Source organism: Stegodyphus dumicola, chromosome 11 (genome assembly GCF_044657685.1).
Source record: "Stegodyphus dumicola isolate Sdum_Otavi_A_Nest chromosome 11, ASM4465768v1".
Classification (NCBI taxonomy): domain Eukaryota; kingdom Metazoa; phylum Arthropoda; class Arachnida; order Araneae; family Eresidae; genus Stegodyphus; species Stegodyphus dumicola.
Window position 1 is genome coordinate 22,270,635 of NC_140778.1, and position 12,776 is coordinate 22,283,410.

A 12,776-nucleotide genomic window follows, 5' to 3' on the forward strand; every position below is an offset into this window, starting at 1 on the left:
CTACTTAAACAATCATTTAAGGATGATTTATTTCTCTCTCGGGCTGAAGAGTCGACACCGGCCTTACCTTAATTGTCTGGCTAGTATGCTTTATAACAGGTCTATGGGGCAAATAAAAACTCAAATTATCAATTTCAGTTTCAGGAACCTTTTTTTAGGTCTTCCCATTGCTTAAAACTTACCTTATAGTTATCTAATTGATTTTCCTCGTTAACACATTCTTTGATGTCTTTTAAAAGTCATAGACTTATTTTTAGGTAACAGAATTTCAGATTTAAAGGGTAGTGGCAATTCATATCGACCATCAGGAAGAACATTTAAATTCTCTTTAAATTGCTTAACGGTGTCAGAGTGAGCAAGTTTACGTTTAACATCTTCAGTTGGGTCTATTATGCCAATAGCATCTAAATTCCAGAGTTCAGTTACGCTAAGATTAGCACAAGGCAACGAAACTACATTATTGCAAATTATTTTCTAGTAATTAGACAAATTATTTTCTAGTAATGCTGGGATAGTAGCTGAAGTAGGTTCTTTAGATAAGCTGTTTACTTTATCAATCGCAGTGTATCCGAATTTAGTCTCAACTACAGTTACACCAGAGTTCAGTTTCAGAGAGCTGCCAGTAATAATGTCCCCAATGGCATCTGCTCCTAAAAGCAACTCAATGTCATATTCTTTAGCTTTCAAGTCAGGCAAGTAATATTTCTTTCTTTTAATTCTTTCACAGTATACTGATCAACTACTTTTGGAACACATCCACATATTTTGTCTTGAGGAAGTACTTCAAAGTTATGGTCATAAGTGCCCTCAAATTATCTTAAATTAACATCATACACTAAATGGGAATGAGGACTTGTCTCTCTCCCCCTAAACAAACCGTGTATAATGGTTTGTTGAACCGTGTATAATGGTTCGATTTAGAACGCAGTTGCAAAAACGGGATGACCCTTTCTAAGAGATAAGATTTCTGAGAGCGCCACTGTTCAAAATCGTGCGAACTGTAAGTCGTCTACCTTCGAATACTATTTTTAAAACAAGTGTTTGCAATACACATTTTCATTAACAGTTGACTGATTAGACAATGCATTACTTTAAACTACAGTACTGTCGGTTTCATTTCACTTTACAGGTTCGCCATTTGAGCATATAACGGGATAGTGAAATTCAACACAAGTTAAACATTTTACTTTACTTTTGCATGCGCATGAACTATGTCCACCTGGTAGACAGCGAAAACAGGTGCGCTTTTGCACCTAAAGTTTTCATTTATCTTCTAAAGACATTTTGCGAGCAGAAAAACATTCCACAGAATTGTGGGATTTTTCACAAAAAAATACAACGTAAATTTCGCCTATCTATATTGTCTTGAACATTTACCAAGGCAGCAGCTGTAGAGGAACCCAGAATATTAGCATGTTAACGCAAATGTGCAGAACGTGAAGCTCCCAAGCCGGTACGAGCGAGCTTAATCATTTCCTCACTTTGCACTTCGTTTCGAAGAAAGTACAAAAGTTTATCCAAAGAACGCGCACTATCTTGCTGTGACACAGTATCTTCCATCGAGCGGCTTCTTTCCCACGCACGAAGAACAGTCTCTGGTAAACAGGACTCAACAAGTGTCTCTAAAAATTCTGCAAATTTTTCCTTAGTTCTACCAAGGCTTTCGAGTGCCATAAGCTTGCTCTCAAGTAAATCATAAAGTTCAGCTAAATCTCCTTTAATCCGTCCAGCAGCATTTTTCATTACTATGGAAAGTAGATCCCGTACATAAATCCGAACCAAAAGTTCATCTCTTCTGAAGCGTTCTTTAAGTTGTGCAATCACCTTTGACTAGTTTTCTTTAGTTGGCGGAAAACTTGTTACCAGTCTTTAGAATCTGCTACCACACACTGTAACAGATATTGAAATTTGTCTTCATCCACAATAGAATCATCTTTGCGATTTTTTTAAAACTGGGACCAAAAGGCAAGAAAGTCTTTCGGTTCTCCACTAAATTTCCTCAATTCAAGTTTCGGAAGCTTGAATTTTCTTTTTTGCTTGGTTGTTGTTCCTTCCGTAACTGAATTCCTTTCTTTGCATTTTCTAACAGCGAACAAACCAAGCAGAACTTGTCTCGGTATTCTTCTGCTTTCAAAAAATTCTCCGAATATTCATCTTGAAGGGTATCACCACTTAGCAACAAATTCGAAACTTCTTCTTGTTGTTTGCAAACGCGTGAATTTGTCCTGAATCTGTTTAAACAACGTACTGACTTCGTCATTTTTTAAACTTTTGTTTTCGATCTTCGGTGCTATATCATTGCAGCATACCGTAAATGCTGTTCTCAGAAACTTTCGCTTTGCCTTCAAAACTTTTATATCCATATTTATCAAAAATATAAAGTAGCAGATGCCAGATTTACTATGTTGCAACTCTCACGGCTACAACGTGCAGGTTTAAAATTTAGTAACCACAGCAGGGATTAATATAAAGATTTTCATATGGATATCTCACACAAGTGGAAAACGTTACATTACTCTATCAAGTACATACATATACTGAGTGAAAAGGGAATTTCCTCACTTAGTTCGCAGTTACAGAAAAAATAAGAATTATAAAATATAGTCCAATCAAATGTGGCGCTCTTTCTGTCAACTTCGCACAGTCGTTACGTAATCGTCTGTCTGCAGCATCCGTCTCCAACAATTACAATTAAAATATATTAAGTTTCACTGCAAATTGTGAAAAATGCAGTTCAAGTACATTTAGTGAAATCACAGAGGAACTGGGGTGAAAGTTAAGCTATGGATTTCTAATCAGATTAAAAAAAATTAGAATAAGCAAAAGGAATACAATCCGAATAAGAATATGTAAAAAATACCAATGAATGTCATCTTAAATATTGTCAGAAATCTATGTAATTAAATGTAAAAATACTTTTTTATTTATATAAGTATTTAAATTTAAAACGAAATTATATTGGATATCTCAATTCATATATCACATCTTTGTAATGCTTTTATTACATATATTGTATAAATCACATTCTCTGTACACTTATTATACATATATACATTACATAGCATTAATTATGGCCTACTAAACTGATATATTTACATACAACCATCAGTGTTAAAGACAGGTTAGTGTTAATTTACATAAATTTCTTTTGATCTCTGCGGCAAATTACAAGAAAAAGAATACTGCTTTTAGTTTCAGAAATTTTTAGTTTTTTATCATATAAAATAGCATATAAGTACACTTTGGAACATCTAAAATCCTACGTTGAATTTTGTACCCCATTGCTCAGCATGCAATGCCAACAAAATACCTCCTGATAACTCGCATGTCTCTGGCTGATCAAATCTTCATATCACAAAATTTTACATTTTCCATGTTTATATCAGTTTGGCCAAATAAACATTCAAAAGTAGATGTTCACATTACATTAATGGAGTCATAAAGTGTACATGTTCCAGCTCAGGCTGAGAATCAGTTTACCTGTTCAGTTCAGTTTCAGGCTTTTTCCATTCTCAGGCTCAGAATTTTGCCAGTGCAAACAAGTGTTTAACACTTTAGGGTACACTAAGTATCACCTTCAGATGAATGCTGAAAGAAAAAAATCATTCTAATGAATTATATGCATAATTCATTTGCTACATAAAAATTCTAATTAACATTTAAACTAATAACTTTTTATTGCATAATGTATTGATAAATTATAATGTACCGTTCAGCATTATAACTAGATTAAGTTTATTATACTAATTGAAATTGCAGTAAGCTAATATTTAATTTTTAATCTATTTATAAACAAGGTAAACAAAAGTAAAAGGCAGGTTTTAAACAGGTTTATACATTAATGTTGTCAGTTGTGTCTCGATTAATTTATTACCGTAGTTAATTAGGTAAATATCTAAATATTTCTCATAAGCACTTTACCCGAAGTTTCTGAAAATATTTTAAGCAGCTACATAAATTTAAATTTCATCACGGTGTTCAGAAAGTGATCACCTCTGAATTTTAAAATTAGTTTCTGTACATAGTGGTTAATTTCTTTTTACTAACTGATTTGCTTGTAAATGGGCTCTAATTGATGAAGAAATAATAGAGAAGGGCTTCAAGAAAATTGTGTTATCTTAATGGTCCGTACAGTTCTGAAGATAACTGCATGTGAGAAGGTGGACTGAAAGGTGATGAGCTGCAAGCTGAAGGAGACAACACAGACAGCCGTACCAGCAGTATTATATGATTTAAGATCTAGAGACAGTATAGGACACATTGAGAGTCAAGATTCACATAAAAAAATAATGAAGATATTTTATTAGATAAAATAATTAATTATTTTATTAGATAAAATAAAATATCACTATTAGTATTTAGTCTAACTCAAATGCTGGTTTTCTTTATTTTTTTAAATACATAAAGCTGATTAGTTACTGATTTTTCCATGTATCGGTTTCATTTGTTATTTTCTTATTCCAACTGCATCCTTTGTGCTTATATTACTTACAGAGTTTTCAATAGAAATACTAAAATGTAAAAAAATACATGACTAATATGGCAAACCTATCTATCTAGAGAAAGCTAATTTAAAACATTTACATTTGACTGACACTGGGAAAATGAAAACTACATTCCATGAAATAATTGTTTTCAAGTAACGAAAACAAATTTAAATCCTGGAACTCTATATAAGCACTTGAGACTTTTCATTTACACATAATTCTGTGTTTAATTAGTTCTGTTATGAATTTAAGACAAAAAAAATAATTAAACTAATAGTTTTAAGGTTGCTAACAGAATTTTTAGATTTAATTTGAATGTGCTAACATTTGTGGAACATTTTGATTCCACCCAATTTTTGTACGCCATCTTTCCCCAAGCTTAAGATGCAAAAGACAATGGCCATTTTCAAAATTAGCAGCACACTAAACATTACCAAAACAACAACAAATTAACAAAATAAAAAAATGCAAGAAATTTTTTTTTTTACAATTAAAATTAGAGTTTCTGCGCAAAACCAAGCAATTCAGCCACCAGGCAAAAAAACAAATGTTTGGGTGCACAAAACTAAAAGTTTTCATTTGTTCCTACTCGTCAAAAAGACACTGAAAGTGTAGAAACTGACTTTATTTGTAATGGATGGTATGCTGAGTTAATACATGGGAAAATTTAATAACTTAAATGATAATTTCAGAATGGATTAAGAATGATATAATTAGCAATAATAAAAGAAGAAGTTAAGTTTGTTGTTGTTGAAGCTTAGTTTCTCTAGATCCACTATTCTGCTAAGTTTCCATATATAAACAACTACAGCTGCCATAGTAAATAAATTAAGCTTAAACAACTTTTAAATTGTTGATAATTCTACAACTATAACATTGAACATTCGTTATAATCCAATCATTTTTAAAGCAAAAAATGCACAATTTACCAACACATAAGAATAAAAAAACTGAGCTCAGAGCCAATTTATAGGATGGATATATATATATTATATATCCATCCTATTATTTATATATTTTTGGTGCAGCCAATTTCCACCAAACAGGGAGGTGCACATCTACATGTAATAGTAGTCCCACATTCAAAATATCAACATGCTGAGACTATTCTTTTAGTTATGCGAGATACATACATATGTATGTACAAATGCCATGAAAAAAAAAAAACTCTTCTGAATCCATTTTAAATTGGTTCTTTACGTTTTGTCGGGGGAAAAGAATCCATTATTCTGTTCTTATGTACAGATATCATGCAACAACATCATTAAATTGCATTCAATAGTAGTCAGGATGGATATTTTCATTGAAACGTGGTACACGAAATTTTTCGTGATTACGATACTTCCTTTACTTCATACAAGGAAGTAAAAAATGTGCTTGCGAGCACATCAAACAAGATTCCCTAATTCAGTGTATATACAAGTTTCTAATTATCTTGTATTGTTAATGCTTATTATTTATCATCCATCAACCCAAATGTGACCACATATAGCTTCACATTGTCAAGCGGACGGACGACTCGGCTGCCCGAAAATGGATGAAGACAGTCAAACAGCTTACTTTATGTTCAGCAAGCAATTACTTTCAGCACTTGTAAGTGCTGTAAAATACACTATATCACATAGATGTAAAAGTGTTGTCTTTTCATTTTATTTAATTAAAACCTCTTTTCTTCAAAAATAGTTTTTTTTCTCCTATTTTTAACACACAGTACATTCAGTAATTAATTCAAGTGTCCATAGACCCTTTCTTCGGAAAAAATACAATTATTCGAATGGGTTCCAGTCCCAAATTATTTGGATAATTGGAGTTCTAAATTGGATAATTGGAATTTTCAAGTATCTGGAATTTAGCATTTCCTAATATTTCCAGGCGGTGAAGCTCTTACAGTATATCATGGCAATAAGTATCTTGAAATTTCAAAATAACCATGCCAAAATTTAATTCTAATTATGGATATTAGAAAGTATTTTAAAAATAACATACTATGTACTAAAAATAAAAACATTTATTCAAGAAAAATATTTGATAGAATTTGGTACTGAGTTACACTACTAGTGTACTGACAACAGCTAAAATAGCTTACTATTGGCTAAGAAAAAATGCAGTTTGATAATTATTAAGGAATAGTTCATTTATGGAAATTTTCATTCTTGATCATTGTAGTCACAAGACAAATAACTGTACAGGACACTATACAATAAGACCTTTATAAATAAATTTTTGTAACTACCAAAAATAGCTGTAAGGTGCATATATATATATATTATTTAGTTTTAAATAATGTTGTAATCTGTGCAATTCCGCAAAGTAATGATAATGCAAAATATTCAACAAATGCATGCCATTTTGTTCAAGAATAATAAAAAATCTAACCCTTCCTTACCAATTTTCAGGCAGAGTATAAATACAGTCAAAAGTCGTTAACCCAGACTCGTCGGCACTTCGACGATTCCGGATTATCGAACATCAGTTTAAATCTGGTAAGATGGCATGCAGAAATTATAAAATTAAAATCGGAATTTATGAAATAAAGAACAATTATGATCTAAAGGGTATCAAAATTTACAAAACGAAAAAGCTTAATATTTATTTGTTTACTTTATTAAACATTTCTTTCAATGTAAGTTGTTTAAATTGCTTCGTTTTATGTGATAATACTTTCTCTTTAATTCTATAAACAGACATAATTTCTTGTTACAAAGTTTCGCTGTTCAAGTCCCATAATTGCTGTGTTGAGAATACCGACTAATTTGTGAATCGAAATTTTTCCGTTTTCAATAACCTCTGTGTCACTTTCTTCACTATCAGAAGCGAATTATAGTGACGAGGAATTTGATTTAAATCATATCAAAGACGGAGTATATCGAGATGAAATACTACACTTAGTAAGGAATTATAAGCCAAATAAAATGAAAACATCTGCCCTGAAGATAAGGATAGTGCTGACAGATCAACTTCCAATTCATTGCGCGCCGTGGCGTCCCCCTCCCCGCCACAGAGCAGCGTGAAATTGATAAACAGATTTCGGAATGGTTAGAGAAACAAAGGATATGCCTTTATCCATTTTTTGCAGCAATTCCACTTTCTGTTTGATGGACATCAAAACATACTTTCGCTTTGTAGATCCTTTGGGAGCTCCCGTATCAGAAATTCTATTTGACATAATCGAAAGTTCAAGCTTACTTTTATAAAATTGCTCTAACAGTCTGCAAAATATAATAAGCCAGATCCAATTCGAAGATTAAGGAACAACACAATCTGCAACATTAACTGAAAGAGATAATTAGATAATTTTAGCTTATACCGTCCGTTATACATTAAATGCGCATGCATAAACGTATAAGATTTTTGCGCATGCATCTGCGCAGCCGCAAAAATCTTATGCGCATGCGTAAACGATATGCATGCACAGAAAACTTGACAAGTGCCTAGACTCCAAACCCGTCACCACCGGAAAAACAAGGCCTCCCTTCTGCTGCGAGTGACGTCAGTCAGCCAGGGACTAGTAGGCATAACCGTCACCGCTCCTTTCGGTAGTAACGTCAACGTGCAAGCATGCTTGTAGTTTTAGCGGGAAATTTCTATATTTCATAAAACATTTAATAATATTTCATTTGTTAATAATCTGTTGAAGGATGGTTTATACTTGTTGTGTTCCTAACTGCAGAGGAAACTATCCAAACACTGAAAAAGTACAGATGTTTTCTATACCCAAATCGGATTCGTTGCGCAGAAAATGGCTCCGTGCAATTCACTGGCAGAATTTCATCCCATCAAATCAGTCTAAGGTACGTACAATCAATTTTTTAAACTTATGATTTATTTCTCGATCAAAAATTAGGCCTTATTGTTGCTTTTTTATACTAATTAAACTTCTATATATGATATTGTTATTATAAACTTAATTTGAATTCTATAAAATCTGAAATTAATTATCCTGATACATAAATCAACAAATAATACAGTTCGTCATTAATTCTAAAGCATTTAAATCTGTAATGAAATTTAGTGAGATATTATTTAAAGTACAATATTTAAGTTAATATTAGGTAAGCAAAAACTTTCTAGAATATCAGCTGAATTTCAGTATACATACACGTCATTCCAGTACATAATGTGTAGAGTATGTCTTGAAGTACTAGGTAGATGAATTTTAGCTAGTATTTTTCAGGTTCCAAAATTTATTTCTGAATGGAAATCTGTATTTTCATTTTACATTTAAATTATTTGTAAGATTTTTCTTATGAATCTACAATGATACTCAATACTGAATTTTTCATTCTTTTTAGGTTTGTGAGAAACATTTTGTCGAATCAGATATTGAAAGAACAGTCGAACATTTTGATGAGAAAAAAGGAACTTCAATAAAAATTTATTTAATTCGTCCAAGGCTTCGAAAAGATGCTGTACCTTCACAGCTGCCTGGCTGTCCAAAATATTTATCAGGTAAATCTTCAACATCAAGAGAAAGTGCCGATGATAGAAGAGTTCAAATTGATAGAAACAATATACAGAGTGCTCTTGCTGTAAGCATAACCAGTAAAGAAATTTACGACAGAAAAAAAAATGTTTTTACTCGTTTTCTGAATTTTTATCGTGCATAAAGTCTGAGAATGTTCCTGATGCTTGGACAGTTATTTTCAAAGACGGTAAAGTTGTTTTTCTTATTATTGATACTGAGTCTGTACCGATTATTGAAGCTTCAGTAGTAGTGGCAGAAAATTTAATGTGTCATGTTTTTATCGGTAAATCAGAATTAAAAATAATAGATAATGAAGTAATAATAAAGTAATAAATAATATAAATAGCTTGTTTGAAGTTTTAGACTTTGTATTGAATATTTCTAAACCACAAAATGAAAATTTATTATCCAATGTTATAAAAACAGCTATTACTCTATTGAAAACTGTTAAGACTGATGATAGTGATAAACAACAAACTGTTGAATTCATTACAGAACAACTGTCCAAACTTATTTGTAAAAAGGAACGCATACGTTATTCATCACATATGTATGTTTTCTTCGTTATTTTATATTCCATTTCTCCCCATGCACATAAATTTTTTAGAAGTTCATGCAATATCATTATGCCACATCCAAGAACAATTTACAGAATATTTTCTGGATTTAATACTAATCCCATTAAAGAGCAGTCTGATGAAAACTTCTTATCTTTCATAAAACAAAAAGCAGATGGCTTGAATTCAGAAGACCTTATAATTACATTACTGTTGGATGAAATACACATAAAACCATATATAGACTATAAGGGAGGAAATGTTGTTGGTATGGCATATAACAGTAATAGTGTTGCAAATACAGCATATGTATTCATGATACAAAGTTTATTATCATCATTTAAAGAAGTTGTACATATACTGCCCATTAAAAGAATCCAAGCTGAAGACCTTTTTTCAGTTTTAAAGAAAACAATAATTGATTTACATAGTTTAGGGTTTAAAGTTGTGTGTGTTGTCAGTGATAATAATGCTATAAACAGAAAAGCAATGTCTTTTTTTCTTCCCCACCCCAGTTAAGTATTGTTTATCAACACCCATGTAATAAAAGTGATCCTTTGTTTTTTATCATCGATTCTGTTCATATCTTTAAAAGTATAAGAAATAACTGGTTGAATCAAAAAAATTGTGAACAAGCATTTTATTATCCTGATTTTGATGATTTTGAGAAATTACCATTATCCACTGCCTCATTTAAATCACTAAAACAGCTTTATGAAATTGAGTCAAATTCTTTAGTAAAATATGCATATGGATTATCCTTAAAATCCCTCAACCCATCAAACTTGGAGAGACAAAATGTCAAACTTGTTAACAGTATTTTTAACAATTATGTTATTGTTGCTCTTTCTACCATTGGCAAGGAGAATAATATTTTAAATTATGCTAGTACTGCAAGTTTCATAAAACTAATTTATAACTGGTGGAATATTGTCAATGTTAAAACACCTTTGAAAGGTCAGAGGCTAAATGATCCATTGCAAATGCCAATATTGCCTAATAATTCTTTGAATGAAAAGTTTTTAAAAAGATTTCTGTTATGGTTAGATGTTTGGAAAGCTAATGCTCCCACAACTGGGACCTTTACAAAAGAAACGCATTTAGCTGTTTCTCACACCACACATGGGTTATTAGAATTATCTAAGTATTGTTTTCATGAGTTAGGATTTAAATATTTTCTTGCAGGAAAGATGCAGACAGATGCATTAGAAGAGCGATTTAGTAAATATCGCATGCTTGCTGGATCTCAGTACCTAATATCAGTAAGACAAATTTTTGAAAGTGAATCAAAATTAAGAATGCAAAATTTTCAACCTTTATCTCTGAGATCAGTAGCACGTGGGAACATTTTAATCGACTGTATTGGAGAAGACTGTGTTACAGATGATAACTCAAATGTTTTAGACTTATGCTCAGAGTTCAATATTAATATTTCTGAAAATGATTTTCAAAATGTGTTACCAGTCTTAACTTATATATCCGGTTATTGCTCATATATGGCTGCAAAAACACTCAGATGTAATTCCTGCTTTAAATTAATTGTCCTTGACAAAAATCTAAAATTAAGTGCAAATTATAATTTTATACGAAATTTAGACAGAAATGAATTACTCTTCCCCTCAACAGTTGTTGTTACTGCAGTAACTTATAATTATGTCGTAATACAAAAATTATTAAGCGAAGAAAATGAAAAAGTTTTTAAAGCAAAATAATCAAAGAAATATTGTTATTGAATTATCGTCTACTATTATTGATGAATGTGATTTTTTCTTAGTCGATGAAACTTGTGATAATGGCCATTCCAATGACACTTTATTAAATATAATTTTAAGAACATCTACAAATTGTTTTTTAAAAAATTATTGTACTAAAAAAAATGATCACATGCCTGTAACAAAAAGCGAAAACTGCAAACTGTGAGTCTTAATGCTAATTAAATTTTCCATAAAAAACCATTTTCTTTGTTAATGGCTTTTTTAAATGAGTATATATTATTGCAAATATCAGTTATGAATTCATTCTATATTACATGTACATAAAGTGCATTTATTATTCATTGCTCTGAGAAGCTGCAGTGCATTAAATAAAATATTAAAATTTTGTGTATTGTTTTTTTAACTTATTTTAATAATTAATACATTTATTAGCTTTTTCTCCATTCAATTTCTGTTCAGCTGGTTTCAAAATAATAAATTTTTTTTACTGCTTTCAGTAGAATCAGTTTTATATGCTATGTTCTGTACACATGAATAATGCACAAAATTTTACTCGCCCTTTTAAATTATTTTATGAAAAGCCTAATAATTCCTGTAAATGTTTATCAATGCTAAAAACAACAAAATTCTTAATAGATTTGTTAACAAATCTTTTATGACCAGTGTTAAAACTTATAAATTTAATGTGGAAACAGTTTGATAATAATTAAAATGCAAGGGACATTTTAAATACCCAAAATTTTCAAAGATCATAAATGCAAGGAAATTGAACATAATTTCTCCTAGTTGCATAACTTGAAAACTGACTTATAAATGCTTTTATATTGTAGTATATCATTACACCATCACTAGCTTTTTCTAGGTTCTCTTGTTTTTGCTCAATTGGTTTCAACAGAATTAATTTTATATGCTGTGTCAAATTCTGTAGACAAATTAAAGTGCATAAATGTCACTTGCCATTACATTTCATATACTGCTAACCTAATTTAACTTACATTTCATATGCTAGACAATAACTTCTAATTGCTTTGACACTATTAGATTCTAATTAATAGTTCTTTCTGAATTCAATATAATTAATTTTATATGGTATGCTATGTAAATAAACAACACAAGATACATCACCTTCTATTATTATTTCAAATATTGTTTATCTCATGTAGCTTAAACTTATATGGTAGAGAATAATTTAAGCATCCTCATGCATTATAATATACCACTACTTCATTTATTAGCTTTTGCTGAATTAAGTTTTTTGTTTAATTGGTTTCAAAAGTAATAAATGCCGTACACAAACATTATTTTTCACGTTACTGCCTAAAAACTTGTTACTTTAGTTATTCTATATAGCAGTGTCAATAAAATATTAAGTGTAAATAATATACATCAAAACTTATATTTATTAAATTTTATACAGCTTCTAATTTTCATTACTACATCATTTTGAATATGTTTTAATATTTAAGAAAAATGTTGTAATTAAATCAATAAAATATATTTTTGCTATTCTGTATAATATTTTATGTAAGAAAATGATTAAATTTTAGTCAGA

General features: G+C 30.6%; 2 protein-coding genes across 2 annotated transcripts in view; one reads left to right on the top strand and one right to left on the bottom strand.

The window, feature by feature from the left end:
* Positions 1 to 2,972: 2,972 nt before the first annotated feature.
* LOC118199245 (uncharacterized) overlaps positions 2,973 to 12,776 on the bottom strand; it is a 35,896-nt gene continuing 26,092 nt past the window's right edge. Inside the window, exon 2 of the mRNA XM_085826585.1 lies at positions 2,973 to 3,588. The gene's annotated coding sequence lies outside the window, so the exon portion shown is untranslated. The remainder of the gene's footprint in view (positions 3,589 to 12,776) is intronic.
* Positions 8,014 to 11,613, top strand: LOC146993842 (THAP domain-containing protein 1-like). The gene is made up of 2 exons (XM_085826584.1): positions 8,014 to 8,278; positions 8,780 to 11,613. Exons 1-2 carry the CDS (start codon positions 8,126 to 8,128, stop codon positions 9,092 to 9,094), a joined length of 468 nt encoding a protein of 155 aa, XP_085682710.1. The 5' UTR covers positions 8,014 to 8,125; the 3' UTR covers positions 9,095 to 11,613.

Coding starts and splice junctions, on each gene's coding strand:
- LOC146993842 (XM_085826584.1), top strand. CDS start 8,126: ATGGTTTATACTTGTTGTGTTCCTAACTGCAGAGGAAACTATCCAAAC. Junction 8,279..8,779: donor TCCCATCAAATCAGTCTAAG/GTACGTACAATC, acceptor CATTCTTTTTAG/GTTTGTGAGAAACATTTTGT.